The 24,897-nt window shown below is 43.4% G+C and overlaps 1 protein-coding gene across 1 annotated transcript; it reads right to left on the reverse strand.

The window, feature by feature from the left end:
• Window positions 1–16,944: 16,944 nt before the first annotated feature.
• Window positions 16,945–24,398, reverse strand: LOC147895411 (uncharacterized). The gene is made up of 3 exons (XM_087383467.1): window positions 24,102–24,398; window positions 23,647–24,011; window positions 16,945–17,176 (listed from the first exon to the last, which is right to left on the reverse strand). The coding sequence occupies exons 1-3, from the start codon at window positions 24,396–24,398 to the stop codon at window positions 16,945–16,947; spliced, it is 894 nt and encodes a 297-aa protein (XP_087239593.1).
• Between the last annotated feature and the right edge of the window lie 499 nt (window positions 24,399–24,897).

The raw sequence follows: 24,897 nt of genomic DNA on the forward strand, positions 1-24,897 counted from the left end.
GAATCCCCAAATCTCCCACTAGCTGATCAAGTCATATAGCCTCCTTGCAACCCTCTGTGGCTGCAACACATACTCAGCCTCTGTGGTAGACAAAGCAACACACTTCTCTATGCGAGACATCCATGACACTGCACCACCTGCAAAGGTGAACACATAACCAGAAGTGGATCTCCTACTATCCACATGCCCTGCATAGTCTGAATCTATGTACCCAAGTACATGCATGTCTCCTCTACCAAAGCAGATGCACATCTCCTTGGTACCCTTCCTGTACCTCATGATGCACTTAACTACCTCCCAATGCCTCTTTCCTAGATTAGCCATATACCAGCTAACAACTCCCACTGCAAATGCAATGTCTAGTCTAGTAGCTATCATAGCATACGTAAGACTCCCAACTGCTGATGCATAAGGAACCTTGGCCATCATGGCCCTCTCATCATGTGATTTGGGACTATCTGTATGACTCAGTTTCACATATGGAGGCAATGGAGTACTCACTGCCTTCCCTCCCTCCAGATTGAAATGCTGCAATACTTTTGTAACATACTCCTTTTGTGAAAGCCAAAGGAGTTTCCTACTCCAATCACGCGTGATGTGCATACCAAGAATATGACCTGCAAGTCCCAAATCCTTCATATCAAAGGCCTCATGCAACTTGGCCTTTAATGCATCTAGCTCATAAGTATTCTTGCTAGCCAATAGCATATCATCCACATATAGTGCCAGGATTATCAGGCTATTATCCTTAGCCCTTTTAGTGTAGAGGTAGTGATCAATTTCACTCCTTCTAAAACCCTGGGACTGAATGAAAGCATCAAACTTCTGATACCATTCTCTAGGGGCTTGCTTAAGACCATAGAGACTCTTCTTCAGCTTGCAAACTAAATGCTCTTTGCCCTTTTCTTCAAAGCCTTCCGGCTGCACCATGTAAATTTCCTCATGCAGATCCCCATGCAAGAAAGCTGTCTTGACATCCATCTACCTAAGCTCCATATCTTTTGCTGCCACTAGTCCAAGCATGCATCTAAGTGTGGTCATCTTCACAACTGGAGAGAATATCTCATCAAAGTCCACACCCTTCTCTTGCTTGAACCCTTTAGTGACTAAATAGGCCTTGTACCTAGGCACATCATCACCTGTGACCTTCATCTTGTAGACCTGTTTACATGGCAATGCTTTCTTTCCATGTGGCAAAGAAACCAAGTCCCAAGTCTTATTCTTCATAAGTGAACTCATCTCTAATTGCATAGCATACTCCCACTTGCATTGATCCTCACGCATCATAGCCTCTCTGTAGCAAGAAGGCTCCCCGCAATTAGTAACCATCACATAGTCTACCCCTGGAACAAACCTATCAGGTGGTCTAGACACTCTAGATGATCTTCTCAAGGCCATTTCAGCTTGCTGTCCCACTTGCATATCAGCCACATTTGGCTCATCATTTCCACCAATAGATGATCCATCATCTATACTTGATTGTATACGTGTGGGAGTACTTGGTGGTACCATTTCTTGCACATTTGGTGCATGGATAGCTTGATGTCTATCAACATATGTAGGTCGATTCACGTCTTGAAAAGTGATTCTCCTCATTTCCACATCCCTCATGGGTGCCTTATGCATCTTCTTCTCATTGAAGACTACATCATGGCTGCCTATGATCTTCTTTGCTTCTAGATCTCGAGATGATAGCCCATCTCTCCACTTTCACCATAACCCAGAGAGATGCATTTCCTAGACTTAGGATCTAGCTTCTTTCTAAGCTCTTTGGGCACATGTGCATATGCCTCACACCCAAATATACGCAAATGAGAGTAAGAGGGCTTCTTGCCACTCCATGCCTCTTCAGGAATACCACCATCCAAACTCTTACTAGGTGATCTATTGATCGCATGCACTGTAGTCTTCATTGCCTCAGCCCAAAAACCACCAGAAAGACTTGCATTGGAAAGCATGCATTGCAACCTTTCTTGAATGGTACGGTTCATCTTTTCTGCAACTAGATTTTGCTCTGGAGTACGAGGGGATGTGAGCTCCTTCTTAATCCCACGTGTATCACAGAAATGCTGAAAGTCATGAGAGATACTCTCCACCATTGTCAGTCCGTAGGCATTTGAGCACTCTACCTGACTGATTCTCAACCAAGGCCAGCCATTTCTGAAATACCTGGAACACATCACTCTTCCGAGCTATAGCATAAGCCCTAACTTTCCTAGTTGCATCATCAATGAATGTCACATAGTATTCAGCCCCACCTAATGACCGTGTAAGCATGGGACCACATACATCTGAATGCACCAAATGAAGCTTTTCAAACTCTTTCTTTCCCCTTCTTTTATGGGCTGATTTAGTCTACTTCCCATAGAGACAGTGCTCATAAAATTCAAAATCAGAGAAACTCAAATGCGGTACATAACCCAAATGACATAAGAGTTTCATTCCATTCTAGCTCATGTGCCCCAACCTGCAATTCCATAAAGAAGTACTTGGCTGCTCGGTTATTGCAACAACATGATCAAACACCCCTGATACATGTAAGGGATACAAAGTCCCACACTTGGCACCCCTGGCCAAAAGCATAGAGCCCTTCTGAATTTTCCAACTCCCAAAACCAAAGTTGGTCTGAAAACCAGCATCATCTAGCTGACCCATTGAAATGAGACTCTTGGTCAGCTTAGGCACATGTCTCACATTTTTCAAAATAAATGCAGAACCATTTGCAAAAGAAAACTTTATGTCACCTACTCCCACTATGTCACATGCAGTCGTTTCCAAGATGCACACAACTTATCTTTCCACTGTGATAAGTGGAGAACCATTCCCTATGGGGAGTAACATGGAATGAAGCACCAGAATCCAAATTCCAATCTTGAGAATATGAATCATCTGAAGTGGTAAGCAACTCTGCAGATAAACTAGACATGAAGAGAATGTCATTGTCACTATCATGTGTGACTGCATTGATCTCCTCGATCTTCACTTTTCCTTTGTCCTCCCTTGGACTCTCTTCCTTCTGATTTGCACCCCAATTTGCATTCTTTTTCTTATCCTTTTGCTCTCTTTTCAACTTGTAGCAATCCTTTTTCATATGGCCCTTCTTGCCACAGTGGTAACACTCAATATTCCATGCCCTGGATTTGCTATGAGACTTCCCTCTTTCTTGGGACTTCCCCCTGAATTGTGATCTCCCCTTTGCACATTTAAGGCTGCATCCTGCTTGTTGCCATCCATAGACTTCTATCTAATCTCCTCAGGCCAACAAGATACCCACAACATCATCAAACTTCAATACTCCACTAGGTGCAGAGTTACTGACAGCTGTACGGAAGGTATCCCATGAGGATGGCAATGAACATAAGAGAAATATTGCCTTAGTCTCTGCATCAAAATTCATCTTTTGAGCCTGAAGCTGGCTGAAAATAATATTGAATTCATTCAAGTGAGAAGCAATGGAGACCCCTTCCTTCATCTGCAGCTCAAACAACCTCTTCATGAGGTAAACTTTATTAGAGGCAATTTCCTTCTCATAAGTGGCACACAGTTTCTTCCACAAATCTTCCGTAGTTGGCTCATTTACTACTGTGAAATAAACTAACTCTGCAAGATGAAGTCTAATAGTAGACTTTGCTAATGCATCCAACTCATTCCAATCATCCTCAGACATATTTGCAGGCTTAGCTTCAATCCCTGCCAAGGGTTTAATATGCTTCTTTTGAATAAGCACATCCCTTATCTGTTCTTTCCACAAAGAAAAGTTTGTCCCATCAAACTTTTTAATGTTGAAAAACTCCTTTTCAGACATGGAAGAGGATGCCATGATGCAAATAAAGCAAAATCCCAAATGCTAGTGCCTGCAACAGAGAATCACACCAAATACTAGGTGCACCCAAACGTGTATGCCACAATAGAGTGAAATATCACCAAAACTCAAAGCTCAAATCATCAAAAGATGCATCTGACTCATGTGCATATACTATGCATCCATATGAGCAAATCTGGCCCAAAAGAAAATGCCAACTACAATGGCAATCCAAAATGCCAATAAGTGCCAAATGGCTCGAGCATAAACACCGTCCATGGGCATATGCATTACCAATATCTCATCCAAGAGAGCATAACACTATCACTGCATCACCTACAATGTGTCAAAGCTGTCCCTCAACATAAAATAGCATCCATGTGCAAAGAGTCCATAAAAAATAGATCCCACAAGGCAATCTGGGCCTATCAGCGCATCCAAGAAGGATCGTAATGCATCCAAATGGCCTATAAATCATCCACTGCAACCCAATGCACACCACGAATGAGCGCACATGGCTCAAACTGCAACCAAAGTGATCTGCATAAGGTATGCTCAAGAAATCATGGTCCCACGGCAATGATCGCTTCTATTTTTAGGAAAACTACATCACATGTACACATGATGTTTGAGTCTAAGGCCAATATGTGAGAGTTGCAATCAACGCAAATGTACGAGGGTGCTAGGATGTCAAAACTACGGGCTTGTCTCTCAATCTTGAATCTGCAAGCAAAGTATGGGTGGTCGGATACAAGTGTCTCAGCCTTAATGAGGTTAGCTTCCACATTAATTTGTCTCATTATTTGGATATTGTTTGTTTTGAGAATCATCATAGTTTCTCATTATTTGAAGCCTATGTATGTTTGAATTGCGATAGGTTGCTCTAGAAGATGTTGCTTGCACCAAATACCATGCCCGCATTAAGAGATGAAGCGAAGAAGATGCTGACAATGGTGGGTATGGATTATGATACCATCCATGCTTGTCGTAATGATTGTATTCTATTCTATCATGAGCATGGATATTTGGCTAGTTGCCCAGAGTGTAGGGAACAATGATATAGAGATGACTTGTAGGGTGAGCAGATCCTAGTAAAGGTATTGAGACACTTTCCCATCATTGCTAGAATATAGCACATGTTCCAATGCAAATCCTAGCAGAGTTGATGAGTTGGTATGCTACACATCGGTCCACTGATTACACATTGAGGATTCCCGTAGATTGTGTAGCTTGGAAGCACATAGACAATCAGTGGCCGGAATTTGCGAGGGAGCCATGCAACTTACATCTTGCGCTCGCCATGGACGGTGTGAACCCTTTCGGGTTACGCTCGACATCTTGGTCGACATGGCCCATAGTCTTGGTGAATTACAATATCCCACGATGGCTAATAATAAAGAAGGGACACCTCATGCTTGTGCTACTTGTTCCAGGAAAGTACAAGGCCAAAAATATGGACGTGTACATGGCACCTTTGATAGAGGAGTTACAGATCTTATGGAGAGGAGTGCGGGTCTTTGATATTTCCAGAGCTCCTAGACATACCAATGACATTTTGGTCAAGGGAATCTTGATGTGGACCATGCATCACTACCCAAGATATGGAGAGTGCGCATGTACATGGTGTGTCTTTACATGTATAATATATGATTATGCTTTTATGACTCTCTTTCACACGCATGTCTTATACTAACACATTGTTGGTAAACTGAAAGGAAAGCATAGAGTGAACACAAACTCAGAATACTTACATATAGAATGAAGAAGAGTGAGGTCCTTATGTAGGCACCTCTTACATGCTCACTGACATCACTGATGACTTCAGAGCTCCACAATCATCTCCTCAATCTGCTCCTAGATTCTCTTAATCATCCTATGTGGCTTCTACCACCACCTAACTGTGCTTATGGGCACCTAACTGTGCCTCTAGCACTCACACATAGAAACCAAGGTGTGCTTGAGGCATACACCTTGAGATATCCCAACAAACCCCCCCTCAAGGGAATGCCTCAGGCTATGTCAAGGATATAGCTAGCACAAGGTCTCTCATGCCATCTCATGGTGGTCATGGATCTATCAATGGCTAGGATCTCAAGCTAGCAAGGGTTCCCATGGGTGTAAGGTAAACAAAAGGGATACAAAAGACCTTCCAATGGTTATCTCCCCTGCATGTACATGCACACAATGTCTGTAGGAGGTACCATGGAGCAAAACACATACACATGGCCTACATCATAAGGTGACCAGAGATGTTTACAAAACACACAAAACACAATAGTTTATTTCATTCATTTTGGAGGACTATCCAGGCTGAGTACCTTGACTCAACATAAAAAGAGAGATCTGGAGCATACATAGAGATGATTTAAAAAGCATAATCTTCAAAGGATGCCTCATCTTGTGGAGGCACATCAACTGAAAGTAGATTGGCATTTTCTGTCCTTGAAGTTGCTTCCTTTTTTGCTCTGGTCAACCAATTAGCTTTTTCTTTTGTAGACTTCTTTCCATTCTCAACATTCCATATCTTCTTTTTCAAAAGCATAGACTTGGCTTTTGTTTGCCAAGTATGGAAATGAGTTCCATCCAACTTCTCAAAAAAGGTCTTAGCTTCCATGGCAAGGTCTTACCCGAGGGCAGTGTCTAGTGCCTTACAAGTGAAATATGAGCAATAAAAAATAATCCTTCAAAAGTAACAACTTGAATACTTTGGCTTGGATTCCTCTATGTGACTTAAGTAAATGTCAAAGCATAAGGCAATTAGTCAAAGCAATATTTATGCAAGATGTCTAAGCAAAAGATGACCAAGTAGATGCTAGAAAATGAGCATAGCAGACTGAAAATAAATCTTGGTCAAACTACCAGTCAAACTTTGACGATCCAAAGTCAAACTTAAACTTGCATAGTCAAGCTTTCATGGCAAAAGAGGCAACTCAGAAATCTGCTTCAATTCATCATGCAAAGGTCGAAATTCAGAGGGCTTTTGTACTAGAGAGGAAGGTAAATAGGTAGAGCTTCTCCCTCAGAAAGGAATCGCGCAGAAGACAGCCACGTTGCCCAGCATTGTAGAAGAACTGTGGACTAGTTTTTCGATGAGAACTACCTGAATGCTGCTCCAAAAGAGCTCAGACTTGATGAGCAGCAAGGTCGTGATGTCGCCCAGGTCCCTCTGGAAGGAATTAGACAATGTAGCTCTCCACAGTGAGAACTAGGAAGAAAGTCATCGTGGCTTCCTAAGACAATGCCGCCCCGAAAATGGCGAGATAACTTGTACAGCTCGTTCTGCAGATTCGCCCTGCCCTTGGGAAGATTCTCCTAAAGGATGAGATGCTGAGAATGCAGGTTTGAAGAGAACTCTCACTTCCAAAATCGACTTTGTAAGGGAAGGTGGAAGATGGAGGTGAGGAAGAAGATGATGATGTGGCACCTAACTAGGGCTCAAGGAGGATCCAAGTTGTCTGATACCATGTTGGTAAACTGAAAGGAAAGCATAGAGTGAACACAAACTCAAAATACTTACATATAGAATGAAGAAGAGTGAGGTCCTTATGTAGGCACCTGTTACATGCTCACTGACATCACTGATGACTTCAGAGCTCCACAATCATCTCCTCAATCTGCTCCTAGATTCTCTCAATCATCCTATGTGGCTTCTACCACCACCTAACTGTGCTTATGGGCACCTAACTGTGCCTCTAGCACTCACACATAGAAACCAAGGTGTGCCTGAGGCATACACCTTGAGATATCCCAACACACATTCATATTGCACGCATGTAGGACTTGTTACAAGTGGGTACCATGCTTGTCCTGTTTGTGGACCGGGTTTGAAACTACTTGCATGATACTCCAAACATATGAGGAAAAATATTTATGAAGGTCATGCTCGATACCTTCTGCTAGACCAACTCACATGTGGAGGCCAGCTTGATCAACCACCACCATATTTGAAGGCAAGTGACTGGATTCATGCTTGGAGGGTGAATGGAGAGGAGCCTCCTCGTGGTATGAAGAGGTTATCTATCTTTCACAAGCTTCCTATTGGAACTTGGGGAGAGAGGAGAGCTTCATCATGGAGGTGAGTCAGAACACATGAGATATTCAAATGGGTGTTCTATTCATTGTGAGAGGGAAGCCCCTCTTTTATAGAAATGGAGAGAGGGTGGCCTAAATCAATGGCACCTCTCCTACATCAATGGAGGTAGCTCCTAAATCATAGGAACTCCACAATCATAGGCACCATCTCATGTGGGGGCCTTTGCATTACATCACCGCCTGTGTCATGGTCTATGGCACGAAATGTGCCTCTTCTACACACACATCCATATGACTGCTAGTGGATGCACACATGCACCTAGCAAGCCCTTGATCACAAATATCCCAACATACCCCCCCTCAAGGGTTTGCCTCTTGCTATGTCAAGGATACATCTAGTCACATAGTTTCTCATGCCATCTCATGGTGGTCAAGGATAAATCTATGGCTAGGATCTCATGCTAGCAAAGTTGCCCAAGGGTCAAGGTTTACAAAAATGGGATAAACCCCCCCAAATGGTTATCTCTCTTGCATGTACAAGGATTAATCATAGGCCTTTGTGTGAAGATCAAGAGGCTCTGAGGCATTTCTGTAGGACCGGGAGGAAATGCAGGTTTTACTGTTGATTTATCGTACCTTCAAATGTCAGCTGAGATGATGTGGGCATTGTCAATTCAATCTACCGGCCTTTATTCAATAAATGTCGAACAAGACCCAAATGGCTTGCTTATGGCCGACTTGCCAAGTCATTGCATGAACCCACTTCATTACAAAAGACAAAACACAACATTTTTTTTGGAGTACTATTCTAGGCAGAGAACCTCAAATATTGACCAAGTGATGATAAATAAAATTGAAAAGAGAAGTGCTCAAAAGGCATAGTCTTTATCTTCTACCACAAAGTTTGATTCTTCATTTGTTGATGGAGTCTTTCCTTCAGCAAGATTTTCTTTGTTGTTGATGTAGCTCTTCTTCAAATGAAATGCTTCATTCTCTTGGAAGTCATTCCTCTCCTCTTCTTGGGCTTTGGAGAGCAACTGTAGAGAAAACCTTTTTAGGTGCCAATACTCCATAGTATGATTGGGTACTCCACAGAAGGCACATATCTTTTTCTTGGTGTTCACCTTGATGAAATATTCACCATTACAAGGCTTTACTCTCATTCTAGGCTTCTTTTGGAATGCTTTCCTCTGAGATACATAATCAATGTTAGAGGAACAATATGATGAAGGCATATTGGGAAGGTCTTACTACTAATGTGGCAGTGTCTAGTCCCTTACAAATAAGTCTCCTTCTCCACAAGTATAATTGGTTGGAGAGATAGTTAGATACCTCAAACTCTTAGCATAAAGGAAATACAGTGTTTATAGCTTTTAAAAAATAGCGTTCAAGCATATTCAAATCATAAATGCATAATGCGCATTTACCAAAACTGTCAAACTGCAAGACAATGCTCCAAAGATAAGACTAAAAAAGGCCTCAAATCACTTCCAATGGTCAAACATCCAAAAGAGCAAAGATAACTGAGATAATAATGAAACTTTCTAGCACTTAACCATATTCAATGGTTCATCTTAGAAGTAGATTGAGAGTGCTCTCAACGGAAGCAAGAACGGAAGAAGGAGAGAGAGAGACAGAGAGCCACACAAGTTTTGGTGGGTGCAGAACCACCCTAATCTTCTTTTTCATTCATTTATATATGTGTTTGAGTATTGTACATAACTGGGGTTAAGGCACAGTGACCTTTAACCCCACAACCTCCCACTTAAAGGACAATGTGCCTTTAAGGGAGAACAACCAGTGAGCATACTATCCAATGCCCATCAATACACGACAATACTCAAACCGCTGACTAGGTAGACTCTTCGTCAGCATATCTGCAGGGTTATCATCTGTATGAACCTTGACAAGCTCTATGCGCTTGTCCTCAAGTACCTCCCTGATGAAATGGTACCTGACCTCAATGTGTTTGGTCTTTGCATGAAAGACCGGATTCCGTGCTAGCTGAATAGCACTCATGGAATCACTATGCAATGTCGGTACACCTGTATGAATCCCCAAATCTCCCACTAGCCGATCAAGCCATATAGCCTCCTTGCAACCCTCTATGGCTACAACATACTCAGCCTCTGTGGTAAACAAAGCAACGCACTTCTGTGCGCGAGACATCCACAACACTGCACCACCTGCAAAGGTGAACACATAACTAGAAGTGGATCTCCTACTATCCACATGCCCTGCATAGTCTGAATCTGTGTACCCAAGTACACGCGTGTCTCCTTTACCAAAGCAGATGCACATCTCCTTGGTACCCTTCATGTACCTCATGATGCACTTAATTGCCTCCCAATGCCTCTTTCCTGGAATAGCCATATAGCGGCTAACAACTCCCACTGCAAATGCAATGTCTGGTCTAGTAGCTATCATAGCATACATAAGACTCCCAACTGCTGATGCATAAGGAACCTTGGCCATCATGGCCCTCTCCTCATCTGATTTGGGACTATCTGTATGACTCAGTTTCACATATGGAGGCAATGGAGTACTCACTGCCTTTCCCCCCTCCATATTGAAACGCTGCAATACTTTTGTAACATACTCCTTTTGTGAAAGCCAAAGGAGTTTCCTACTCCGATCACGCGTGATGCGCATACCAAGAATATGACCTGCAAGTCCCAAATCCTTCATATCAAAGGCCTCATGCAACTTGGCCTTTAATGCATCTAGCTCATAAGTATTCTTGCTAGCCAATAGCATATCATCCACATATAGTGCCAGGATTATCAGGCTACTATCCTTAGCCCTTTTAGTGTAGAGGCAGTGATCAATTTCACTCCTTCTAAGACCCTGGGACCGAATGAAAGCATCAAACTTCTGATACCATTCTCTAGGTGGTTGCTTAAGACCATAGAGATGACAAAATATGAAGAGGGGAGAGGAGAAGAGTGGAGATGAAAAGAGAGGGCACAGCTAGAGAGCACACCACAAATGACTAACTGTACACTAGAATTAGTTGAAAAAATAGAATATATACAAACCCTTTTAGGGTTAGGGTTAGGGGAGCTAACCCTTTCCTTTATAGCACTCTATAAGGTTAGTGATATGCACATATGATCACGTGATGGTGCTATGCACACATGATCACATGATGTTGAGCGTGAACTCTCAACACCTTCCCTCAAGATCAACATCATGAAGTAGGCCTTCCCTCAAGATGATGATTCTGGGGAATCGAAGAAGGACTGAGCATTACATTCCATCACACCCCTTTAATGGGAATGTCCTTCTTCTGCATCAAACCAAGTGCTAGTCGGTGTTTCTCGAATAGCTCTTTACCGAGTGGTTTGGTAAAGATGTCTGCAACATTTTCTTTGCTATCACAATGCTGCAGTGTGATGTCACCAAGTAACACTCTTTCTCTGATGAAGTGCTCTCTGACATCAATGTGCTTTGTTCTGGAGTGATATACTGGATTTTTGGCCAATGCTTGAGCCGATTGATTATCACAGTATATTGTTGTTGGCTTTGACTCATCAAAGTAATCTGTTTCTGACAATAGTCTTCTGAGCCATATAGCCTCACATGCACCTGTAGTGAGTGCTCTATATTCTGCTTCAGTCGAAGACAAAGAAACAGTTGGCTGTTTGTTTGACAACCATGATAGCACCATGACCAAGGAAAAATGCATATCCCTGTGTCGATCTCCTGGTCTCATGATCTCCAGCATAGTCACTGTCACAGTATCCATGCAACCGTGGATGACTTCCTCTGTATTCTATCCCAAATTGTCTTGTACCTCTGATGTATCTCAAGACTCTTTTGGCTGCATTCCAGTGAGACTGTTTTGGATTTGCCATAAACTGTGCTAGTGAGCTTACTGCATAACAAATATCTGGCCGTGTGATTGTCAGATATATAAGAGATCCAATGAGTTGCCTGTAGTATCTGTCATTGACTGTAGGCTTTTCTAAATCTTTAGTAAGTTTTAAACTCTGTTCCATGGGAGTGGCTGCAATCTTGCAATCTGCCATATGAAACTTCTTCAGGAGACTGTCAACATATTTGAGCTGACTCATGAATGTGCTATCTGAATCTCTCCAGAACTCAATTCCAAGACAATAGTGCATAAGTCCAAGATCTTTCATGTCGAACTCTGCAGATAAGTCTTGTTTTAGCTTTCTGATGAAGCTATCCTTGCTTCCTGTCACAATCAGATCATCTACGTACAAAAGTGCAATAGTAATATCTTCCCCTTGAACTTTGTAGTAGAGAGTATGATCTGCATTGGACTTCATGTATCCCAGATCAGCAAAATATTTGTCAATTCTGCTGTACCAACTTCTGGGTGCTTGTTTTAAGCCGTAGAGACTTTTCTTGAGATGGCAAACCTTGTTCTCTTTTCTTGGTTCAACATAACCGGCTGGTTGTTGCATGTAGACTTCCTCGTCTAGATAACCATTGAGAAATGCATTCTTGACATCGAGCTGATACACATTCCATGCACTGATGAGTGTCGCTAGTGATATCAAGAACCGTATGGAATCCATCTTTGCTACTGGAGCATAAGTCTCATCATAATCTTGGCCATATTGTTGTGCAAATCCTTTTGCAACTAATCTGGCTTTGTATCTCTGAATACTGCCATCTGGATTGTACTTCACTTTGTATACCCATTTGTTGGCTATGGCCTTCTTTCCTGGTGGAAGGTCGCATAATTCCCAAGTGTTATTTTTATACAAAGCATCCATTTCTTCATTCATAGCAGTTTGCCATTCTGGCTTATCTACTGCGTCTTCGAAGTACACTGGCTCTTCTGTAGCCATGATGGTAGTCATAAGAGCATAGTTGGTGGTTTCCACCTGAATTGCTTTGCCTTTCTGAGCATATGTCAATCTGGCTGGTGGTCTGCTTTCCCTAGTAGACCGTCTGAGCTGCTGTGATGCTGATTGGGGTGTTGCTGGCAATTCTTGCTCTTCTTCATCAACCTGTTCTGTAAATGACTGTGAAGTCGATGCTTCTATCTCCTGTGTAGGTGAGGTTTTCCATTCTGATTCCTCATCGAAGATTACATCTCTGGAGATAATGACTTTGCGGTTGATGGGATCATACAATTTGTATGCTTTACTTTCTTCACTGTAGCCAACCATGATGCATTTGCGTGACTTCGCATCCAATTTCCTGCGATGATCATCATGTATGTGGGCATATGCTATGCAACCAAATATGCGGAGATGCCCAATGCGTGGCTTGTGTCCAGTGAATGCTTCATAAGGAGTCATACCTTGTATCGGTTCGGTAGGAAGCCGATTAAGCAAGTAGTTAGCTGTAGCTATTGCTTCTGCCCAATACTGATTCGGAAGATGCTTTTCACTAAGCATTGCTCTAGCACTGTCTGCTAAAGTCCCATTCTTCCTTTCAGCTATTGCATTTTGCTGAGGAGTATCTGCACATGTGAATTGTCTTCGAATGCCGTGAGTTTTGCAAAAGTTCATGAAGGCTGAAGACATGTATTCACCTCCTCTGTCTGATCTCATGACCTTGATTTTTCTGCCTGTTTGGTTTTCTACCATGGCTTTGAATTCTTGAAATCTGGCAAACACTTCAGATTTCTCTTTCAGAAAGTAGACCCAACAATATCTGCTGTAGTCGTCGATGAAGGTCAAGTAATAAAGTGAACCATTGATGCTGCGGGTCTGGGCATAACCCCATACATCTGTATGAATTAAATCAAGAATACCTCGTGCACGAGAGGTACTTCTGACAAAGTTGGTTCGCTTTTGTTTGCCGAAGCAGCATGCTTCACAAACCTTTCCAAGAAACTGTAGCTTCGGAATCCCAATTGCCATATTTTGATTCCTTAGATCTACTAACAAGTACTTGAAGTTGACATGACCATATCTCTTATGCCATTTTGCAGATAGTGGCATCTGTTGCATTTGAGCGGACATGGCATGCTTATCTGGTACTGTAGCTAGCATCCTGTATAAGCGTCCTTCCTTGACACCTTTTGCTACTAGCTGACCTCTTTTGGATTTGTCTCTGATAGTGCATTCATCACCGTCGAAGATGACTTTGTAGTTGTGTTCCGTCATTTGACCTACTGACAAAAGGTTCTTGCTGAGCTTTGGAACATAGAGCACATCTTTGACTAATCCTTTTGTACCAGTGAAATTGTTCATAGGGATAACACCTGTCCCTTGAACCGGATTCGGTGTATTGTCTGCTGTATAGATGACATTCTTTTGACCTTCTAATGGCTTCATTTCTGTGAACCATTCCTGATGATTTGTCATATGAGATGATGCACCGCTGTCGATGTACCAAGGATCCCGTTCCACTTGGTCGACTTGATAACTGAAATCTTCTTTGGGATTGAAATCAGTGTCTAGGTGCATTGTATCAGTCTGATGCAATTCCTCACTTGCAAGAAACATATTGCCATGTTCATTTGCAAAATGACTGTGACTAGAATGTCCACCACGATGATTTCCCCTTCCTCGGGAATTCCCTCGATTACTGCTGGATTGACCGCCTTGGTCATACTGCTTCTTGCGGCAATCTCTTTCATAGTGTCCAAACTTGTGACAATAGTTGCATTGAATGTTTGACACATTGGTGGATGCATTCCCTCGTCCTTGGAATCTTCCTCTGTTGGAATGATTTCCTCTTTTGCTGATTTTGATGTTGCTGAGGATGCTGCTGATGCTGATGCTGATGCTGATTCTGACTTTGATTTTGACCACTTTTCTAATATGATCTACCTCTGTTTCTGCCTTTGCCTCTGCTTCTGTCTGAAGCGGTGAATGCCTGATCATTAGAATGACCTTTACGTGCTTGAATGGCCTGAGTCCTGAGTTCTTCACCAAGTAGAACTGACTGAAGTTCTTCTAGTGTTGGAATTTGCCGTTGGATGGCAATACTCTGGACTAGATTCTCATATCCTTCTCCTAGTCCATTCAGGATTACTTGAACCATTTCTGCGGGATTCATAGTCTCTCCTGCTGCTGCAAGTTGATTGTTGTAGTCTTTGATGCGGAGTACATAAGCATGACCAGTTTCATTGCTATTGCGGAAACTCTGGTTGATCTGGTTTCTCAGGGTGAGAATCCTGGATGTGTTCTTGGACTCGTAGAGAGCTGCGAACATATCCCATGCTTCTTTTGATGTCTTGACTGTGTTGAGCTGTCCTAGCATGACATCTTGCACATTCTACTTGATCAGGTGATAGGCATACTTGTCTTTCTTATCCCATTCTGCTTGAGCTTGGGCAATGGCAGGATCTGCTACTGGTGCGGAAACTGTTTGTGTAGATGTAGATCCCGATGTAGATCCCGTTGCTGGTGCTGTGACAACAGATGGAGTAGAGCTACTGGTGGCTAGATCTGCCAATGGTCTAGGTATGGATCCATCGACATACTCCCATTTGTCCTGAAGCACAAGAATGGTCTCCATTCGGTATTTCCATGTACCATAATTGGAGTTGTCTAACTTAGCAGATGCCTCCAGATTGAGGTTGCTAGTCGACATGGTGCAAACAATGTACTCAAAAAATGTCCTGGAAAACTCTGTATGAATCAACTGCAAATACACTGAAGATGCCAAGTGAAATCTCTGTACCGTCGGTGAAGATAGAACTGCAGTAAATAAGATCTGACCTGTGTTACAAGGCTTGTGGCAATGATGCCGGGAATAGCCAAGAGGCTTTACAAGGCTGAAAATGATGTGCACAATGCCGTGAGATAGCCAAATAGGCTTTACAATGGTGGCATGTGTGTGTGAAATCAAGTGCTATCTGCCCACTGAATCAATCTGCAATGCCTCTGAACTCTGAAGTCTGCTCACTGAACTGATGAACGTAAGGTTTCAGGTAATGTAATGATGTGAAATCGGATGTGAGCGTATGGACTGACTTAGAGTAGGTACTAGTCGGGAATTTCGGGCATGGCTTAGATTGGCAACTTGGGGAATTCAAAGCGTCCCCTCTATGGCGATCTAGTCTACTCTGATCTAGATCTAAACCAACCGTCGATCGATGAAAGAGCAGCAAATAATTCCTTTTCCTTTGTTCTTTTTAAGTGCTGGGTCAGATGCGTCGATGTAGAGGCAAATGTGCGTGAAGGAAGTGGTTTTGTCGGCGAGGCTTAAATGTGAGTGTAACTTGCGCCGAAATGTGCGCGTGATGTAACGAGCGCGTAGAGCACAAAAAATCGAGCGACTTTCCTTTTTGGAGCACCCTCAAATTCTTCCTGGATCAAGAGATATGACTTGATCTAGGTGGAGGGGCAAAAGGAGTGCAAATGGTGCTCAATGATGATGTGTCACTGAGTCACATGCAGTGATGATGTGGCACTGTGCTTAGCAAGAGATGTGCCAGTGAAGCTCTGTGCTGAGGTGGCAGTGCTGAGGTGTCACTGATGATGTGGCACTGATGACATGGCCAGATGACGTGGCCAGATGACGTGGCATAGATGACGTGGCACAAGTGACGTGGCAGATGACGTGGCACAGATGACGTGGCCAGATGATGTGGCCTGATGATGTGGCAGTGCTGACATGGCAGTGATGATGTGGCAGCTGACGTGGTAGTGATGACGTGGCAGAGGTGACGTGGCAGTGATGACGTGGCAGTGATGATGTGGCAGCTGACGTGGCAGAGGTGACGTGGCAGTTGACGTGGTAGTGATGACGTGGCAGCTGACGTGGTAGAGGTGATGTGGCAAAGGTGACGTGTCAGCTGACGTGGCAGATAAGATAGGTGACGTGGCCAGATAAGATGCCGTTGCCACGTGTCGCAATTGTGATCAAACCACCTAACTAGGGGTTGACTGAACCTAACCCTGGTTAAGTCCTATCTGCCATGTGTCGCGATGTGAGCCACCGGAATCAAAAAAAGATTCGTCGGAATCTTGATTTCGTCGAAGACGCCGATGCCGTCGCGGAGGGCTGAGGAGCACGTTGGCTCGTGGAGGCACCGCCGTGGAGATTTTCCTTACTCAGTATTTGTCATCTGGAGGCGTTATGGCGGTGCGCGGTTACCATGCTGGAGGCGAGCTCGCAGAAGGGGTAGAACGTAAGAGATGGCTTGCATGGGAGCTTGCTACTACCATGCCTTATTTCTTGGCGTGCTGCTTGTGATGGGCGCCTGGGTGGGCGACGCGGAAGCTCAAGTGGCGTGTGGGACGGTCACCGGCGCCCTTGTTCCTTGCCTGAATTACCTCAAAAAAAAAGGGATCTCCCAAGCCCACCGCCGCTTCCACTTGCTGCGCGGGCGTCAAGATAGCAGCCAGGCTGCTCGCTGCTGCGCGGGCATCAAGATAGCAGCCAGGCTGCTCGCCAGGCCATCTGCAAATGCTTGGAGGCTTCCGCAAGCCAGGTCAAGCAGTAGGAGATCGTTGGCGCTGCCGCAGTCCGCGAAGGCTTGAAAGTCACGCGAAGGAAGAGGTACTGGTGCTGCTGTCGAGCGGCGCAATGAAGTTGTAGAAGAGCCTTGGACCTTGGCGATGATGGAGTCGTTGTAGCTAGTCGGCCGCCCTTGCTGCTTTGGAGTCTCTCTTTCTCTCTGATATGGAGGCTCTTTCTTCTAATCTCTCAGAGTCCTCTATTCCTCATAGAAATTCTCACACTTTCTCTCAGCATGAATGGATTTCAATCTCTTACTCTTACAGAAAGAAGAACTCTCTCTATTTTTCTCACAAAGATAATGGATGGACAATCTCTCTCTCACTCATAATGGAAGTCCTCACAAAGAATGAACGGAATGAATAACTCTCAAAGGAGATGACGGAAATCTTCTTTCAATGGACGGAAATTCTCTCAACGGAAGTGAACGGAAGAATCTCACAATCACTCAAGAGAACTCTCAATCTCACAATCTCTCTCACACTCTCAAGAAACTCAATGTCTCAGCGGAAGACAAGGGAGCTCTGATACCATGACAAAATATGAAGAGGGGAGAGGAGAAGAGTGGAGATGAGGAGAGAGGGCACAGCTAGAGAGCACACCACAAATGACTAACTGTACACTAGAATTAGTTGAAAAAATAGAATATATACAAACCCTTTTAGGGTTAGGGTTAGGGGAGCTAACCCTTTCCTTTATAGCACTCTATAAGGTTAGTGCTATGCACATATGATCACGTGATGGTGCTATGCACACATGATCACATGATGTTGAGCGTGAACTCTCAACAAGAGACTCTTCTTCAGCTTGCAAACTTTGCCCTTTTCTTCAAAGCCTTCCGGCTGAACCATGTAAATTTCCTCATGCAAATCCCCATGCAAGAAAGCTGTCTTGACATCCATTTGCATAAGCTCCATATCCTCTGATGCCACTAGTCCAAGCATGCATCTAAGTGTGGTCATCTTCACAACCGGAGAGAATATCTCATCAAAGTCCACACCCTTCTCTTGCTTGAACCCTTTAGCAACCAAGCGAGCCTTGTACCTAGGCACATCATCACCTGTGACCTTCATTTTGTAGACCCATTTACATGGCAATGCTTTCTTTCCATGTGGCAAAGAAACCAAGTCCCAAGTCTTATTCTTCATAAGTGAACTCATCTCTGATTGCATAGCATACTCCCACTTGCATTGATCCTCATGCATCATAGCCTCTTTGTAGCAAGAAGGCTCCCCGCAATCAGTAAGCATCACATAGTCTACCCCTGGAACAAACCTATCAGGCGGTCTAGACACTCTAGATGATCTTCTCAAGGCCATTTCAGCTTGCTGTCCCACTTGCATATCAGCCACATTTGGCTCATCATTTCCACCAATAGATGATCCATCATCTACCCTTGATTGTATACCTGTGGGAGTACTTGGTTGTACCATTTCTTGCACATTTGGTGCATGGACAGCTTGCTGTCTATCAACATATGCAGGTGGATTCACATCCTGGAAAGTGATTCTCCTCATTTCCACATCCTTCATGGGTGCCTTATGCATCTTCTTCTCATTGAAGACCACATCATGGCTGCGTATGATCTTCTTTGCTTCTGGATCCCAGAGACGATAGCCCATCTCTCCACTTTCACCATAACCCAGAAAGATGCATTTCCTAGACTTAGGATCTAGCTTTTTCGAAGCTCTTTTGGCACATGTGCATATGCCTCACACCCAAATATACGCAAATGAGAGTAAGAGGGCTTCTTGCCACTCCATGCCTCTTCAGGAATACCACCATCCAAACTCTTACTAGGTGATCTATTGATCACATGTACTGCAGTCTTCATTGCCTCAGCCGAAAAACCACCAGAAAGACTTGCATTGGAAAGCATGCATTGCAACCTTTCTTGAATGGTACGGTTCATCTTTTCTGCAACTGGATTTTGCTCTGGAGTACGAGGGGATGTAAGCTCCCTCTTAATCCCACGAGTATCACAGAAATGCTGAAAGTCATGAGAGAGATACTCTCCACCATTGTCAGTCCGTAGGCATTTAAGCGTTCTACCTGACTGATTCTCAACCAAGGCCAACCATTTCTGAAATACCTGGAACACATCACTCTTCCGAGCTATAGCATAAGCCCACACTTTCCTAGTTGCATCATCAATGAATGTCACATAGTATTCAGCCCCGCCTAATGACCGTGTAGGCATGGGACCACATACGTCTGAATGCACCAAATCAAGCATTTCAAACTCTTTCTTTCCCCTTCTTTTATGGGCTGATTTAGTTTGCTTCCCATAGAGACAATGCTCACAAAATTCAAAATCAGAGAAACTCAAATGCGGTACATAACCCAAACAGCATAAGAGTTTCATTCCATTCTGGCTCATGTGCCCCAACCTGCAATGCCACAAAGAAGTGCTTGGCTGCTCGGTTATTGCAACAACATGATCAAATATCCTTGATACATGTAAGGGATACAAAGTCCCACACTTGGCACCCCTAGCCAAAAGCATAGAGCCCTTTTGAATTTTCCAACTCTGAAAGCCAAAAGTGGTGTGAAAACCAGCATCATCTAGCTGACCCACTGAAATAAGACTCTTGGTCAGCTTAGGCACATGTCTCACATGTTTCAAAACAAATGCAGACCCATTTGCAAAAGAAAACTTTATGTCACCTGCTCCCACTATGTCACATGCATAGTCATTTCCAAGATGCACACAACCTGTCTTTCCACTGTCATAAGTGGAACCATTCCCTATGGGGAGTAACATGAAATGAAGCACCAGAATCCAAAATCCAATCCTGAGAATATGCATCATCTGAAGTGGTAAGCAACTCTGCAGATAAACTAGACATGAAGAGAATGTCATTGTCACTATCATGTGTGACTGCATTGATCTCCTCGATCTTCACTTTTCCTTTGTCCTCCCTTGGGCTCTCTTCCTTTTGATTTGCACCCCAATTTGCATTCTTTTTCTTATCCTTTTGCTCTCTTTTCAGCTTGTAGCAATCCTTTTTCATATGGCCCTTCTTGCCACAATGGTAACCCTCAATGTTCCGTGCCCTGGATTTGCTACGAGACTTCCCTCTTTCTTGGGACTTCCCCCTGAACTGTGATCTACAACTTTGCACATTTAAGGCTGCATCCTGCTTGTTGCCATCCATAGACTTCCGTCTAATCTCCTCGACCAACAAGCTACCCACAACATCATCAAATTTCAGTATACCACCAGGTGCAGAGTTACTGACAGCTGTACGGAAGGTATCCCATGAGGATGGCAATGAACATAAGAGAAATATTGCCTTAGTCTCCGCATCAAAATTCATTTTCTGAGCCTGAAGCTGGCTGAAAATAATATTGAATTCATTCAAGTGAGAAGCAATGGAGACCCCTTCCTTCATTTGCAGCTCAAACAACCTCTTCATGAGGTAAACTTTATTAGAGGCAGTTTCCTTCTCATAAGTGGCACACAGTTTCTTCCACAAATCTTCCGTAGTCTGCTCATTTACTATTGTGAAATAAACTGACTCTGCAAGATGAAGTCTAATAGTAGACTTTGCTAATGCATCCAACTCATTCCAATCATCCTCAGACATATCCGCAGGCTTAGCTTCAATACCTGCCAAGGGTTTAATTTGCTTCTTTTGAATAAGCACATCCCTTATTTGTTCTTTCCACAAAGAAAAGTTTGTCCCATCAAACTTTTTAATGCTGAAAAACTCCTTTTCAGACATGGAAGAGGATGCCATGATGCAAATAAAGCAAAATCCCAAATGCTAGTGCCTGCAAGAGAGAATCACACCAAATACCAGGTGCACCCAAATGTGTATGCCATAATAGACTGAAATATCACAAAAAACTCAAAGCTCAAAGCATCAAAAGATGCATCTGACTCATGTGCATATACTATGCATCCATATGAGCAAATCTGGCCCAAAAGAAAATGCCAATAAGTGCCAAATGACTCAAGCATAAACACCGTCCACTGGCATATGCATCAATAATATCTCATCCAAGAGAGCATAGCACTATCACTGCATCACCTGCAATGTGTCAAAGCTGTCCCTCAGCTTAAAATAGCATCCATATGCAAAGCGTCCATAAAAAAATAGCATCCCACAAGGCAATTTGGGCCTATCAGTGCATCCAACAAGGACCGCAATGCATCCAAATGGCCTATAAATCATCCATTGCAACCTAATGCATACCACGAATGAGCGCACACTGCTCAAACTGCAACCAGAGTGATCTGCATAAGGTATGCTCAAGAAATCATAGTCCCACGGTAATGAGCGCTACTGAAAATAGAACCTGAGATGCTTCAAAACATGGGCGCCATTGCATAATCGGACTCAGCAAGAAAATCTGCAAATATCTCTCTTCTGCCAGAACTCCAAAATCCCAACCGATGAGTGAGAAATGGGAGTCAACACTTATCCACTGCCATGTGGCATAAATCTAAGGTTTCAAAACCTTACTATGAAAAATGCATAACAGAGAGACGAAATCGAATACACAGAGATTTATAACTCTGAAAATCCTCCACCGAATCATGCAAGAACTGACAGGTAGGGGTTTTTGGGCGTTCGACAGACGGTTTTGGAAACCGTGGTCTCAATCACTGGGTCCAACACACGGACTAAAAAACGTTTTTGGAAACAGAGCTATCTGTAAACTCCACCAGAGTGCGAATGATGAGCAACATAGAAGTTTTAGGACCTCCTGAGTCCACCGGAACTGACAGATCTGCAAATGGTTGCTCCAAACTTGAGTTCCAACACCCGGGCAAAAAACGCAGGAACTGACACAGTGAGTCAGAAATCCACTGAAATGATCCCAGATTCAAGAATGAAGGTGTTTCCAGGCTCCTGAAGTAATGTGGATACCAAAAGCAAGCAATAGTTGCCTCTACAAGTCAATACAGAGTCTCTGTCATCGAACGGAATAGGGAAAAGCTCAAAAAACGACTTTTTCTTTGAAAGCTCTTAACAGGCTCTCAAAACCACTTCGCAAAGCCAAAGTGACTTTTCCAAAGGTTTTTCCAAGGTCTCTGCACACTCGGATGCAAGTAAAGTCACCCACAAAGCTTCCCACAGAGCTTCTCCTTCCTCCCACAAAGCTGTTGAGCTTCAAGCATTCACGCACGCTCAGCTAGATCACCCGGGCTCTGATACCAGTTGAGAGTGCTCTCAACGGAAGCAAGAACGGAAGAAGGAGAGAGAGAGACAGAGAGCCACACAAGTTTTGGTGGGTGCAGAACCACCCTAATCTTCTTTTTCATTCATTTATATATGTGTTTGAGTATTGTACATAACTGGGGTTAGGGCACAGTGACCTTTAACCCCACAGTAGATATCACTGTTACCCCCAAATTGAGCAGTCTGAAATTGGAGGGTGCAATTGAAGTTGAAGAGAAAAGCTTTGAGAGGGTGGGGCTTTCAAAGGTAATCGGAAACTCTAACTGAGGACTACTTCTAGCAGAGAGGATTGCCAAAAAAATGTGTAGCATTGCCCATGACAGTAGCCCCTTCTCCGATTGGTCTTTTGCTTGGTTCTCCTTATTCTAGTAAGCATTTGAGCTCAAATTTCATGAGTAGCAAGCTCATAGTGTTTCCCACCCCTGGCTAAAAGGAATTGGTGAAATATCATGTCAATAGGTGAAATTGCTTGAAAGTTTAGCGAGCAGAGATCGTGTCAGCACGGGCTATAGAGGGCATCTCTCTCTAATTGTTTGGTGTCAAAGGTGCACCCCAAGAGAGGAAACTTTAGCTTAGAGGGCTCTGGGAATGGTCGCTTAATGAAGGAGCATGGAGCTAAGCAAAATCTGGAGAGAAAGAGGGTAGAAATGAAGAAGAAGATGGAGGGCTGAGAAGAAGATGATGAGGTGGCATATTGAAGCTACAATGGGCTAGGGACTCAAGGAAGCTCTGATACCAAATGTTGGAACTTGGGGAGAGAGGAGATCTTCATCATGGAGGTGAGTGAGAACACATGAGATATTCAAATGGGTGTCCTATTCATTGTGAGAGGGAAGTCCCTCTTTTATAGAAATGGAGAGAGGGTGGCCTAAATCAATGGCACCTCTCCTACATCAATGGAGGTAGCTCCTAGATCATAGGAACTCCACAATCATAGGCACCACCCCATGTGGGGGCCTTTGCATTACATCATCACCTGTGTCATGGTCTATGGCACTAAGTGTTCCTCTTCTACACACACACACATCCATATGACTGCTCGTGGATGCACACATGCACCAAATATCCCAACACTTCCTTATTGGGGTCAGTTACAAATCAATCATCTCTTGGATCCCATGCATATCTTCAAGAATGTGGGGGCTACTATTTGGGTACACTTGGTTGGTTCCAAAGACTCGAGAGGAGTGCGAGAAGACTTGCATGCTATGAATAGGATGCCTTGTTTGTGGCCCCAAGTGCATGTTTGTAAAGTTGTCCTTGCGAAAGCAACATGGATCAAAATCCAAACCAATGTTGATATCTACAAATACATTTAGCCCACTTCTACTTGTGCTACTCATATGCTCAGTGAAATCAGCATCACCAATGGTAGGCTCGTCCTCATGGGTGATGGCCTCAATATCTCTATCTCCTATGTCATGATCATCCTCCTCTCTCGTATCACGGTCATCATCACCTCCATGGCCATGATCATCCTCCATACGTTCCATATTAGTAAATGTACTATACACCACTTTGGAACGTGGTGTAATAGGTATGACATGCCACCACCTATTATAATCCACCATTGGTTGATAGACAACCTAATTCAAACACAAATACAATCATGTTATCTTCATTGCATCAAAGGTATCAAATATTTAAAAGTGAGTATTTTTATATGTGTACAGTACATGTTCACATTGTTGCGGTTGTACTAGTGTGTCCTTCTTGCTTTGCCAAAACTTTGTGGAGTCAATAGCTACAAAGCTACTTGCATAGTGTTTGATTGTTGCATTAGCATCTCTTTCCACCACGTCCTTAAACCACTTGACATCCAAAACATACACAAAGAAGCGTCGAAACTCAAGCTTAATAATAGATTGGATTACGCCACAATAATCATCTATGGCTCCATTGGCTCTCTCAAAGCTAGCAATGATGCCGTAATCTTGTGGTCCGAAAATGCATGCCCTCACACCATATAGCATCGAAGATAGTACACTATACCAAGACAAAATCAATTAAATAAGCAATCTAAATTGTTGAAAGCTCCTAACTTATGCATAACATTCTATATACCGACCTTACTCATGCATCCTCTAGCATACTCCCATTCTTCCATTGTGATAAGCATCCCCTCGCCTCTCTCTACTCTCTCCATTTTGTCATGTAGCCAATCCACATGAATATCCTTTGGGAAGTGCTCTTAGATTCTAAGGGTATGGCACACGAGATTTGTGGTGTGTACGAAATAGGGCCCTTTCTCCTTGCCTTTGCATCCTTGTATCTTGTCACCCATCTTTTCATCACATCACTATTAAGCATGCAATAGAGGTTGATATTATTAAGCAACTCTGTGTCTATTACTTTGCTCTGTCCTTTCCCTTGAGGCACAATAGAGGTCATCTTTAGGTCTTCATCGTCTCTCTATAGTTGTGGGAGAGAGCTCTCCTCATCAACAAGAAACTCAGAAATATATACAAGTGA

The sequence above is a fragment of the Dipteris shenzhenensis genome, chromosome 13 (assembly GCF_047967505.1).
Source record: "Dipteris shenzhenensis isolate YYH24624 ecotype China chromosome 13, Dip_SZ_1.0, whole genome shotgun sequence".
In the NCBI taxonomy this organism is placed as follows: Eukaryota; Viridiplantae; Streptophyta; class Polypodiopsida; order Gleicheniales; family Dipteridaceae; genus Dipteris; species Dipteris shenzhenensis.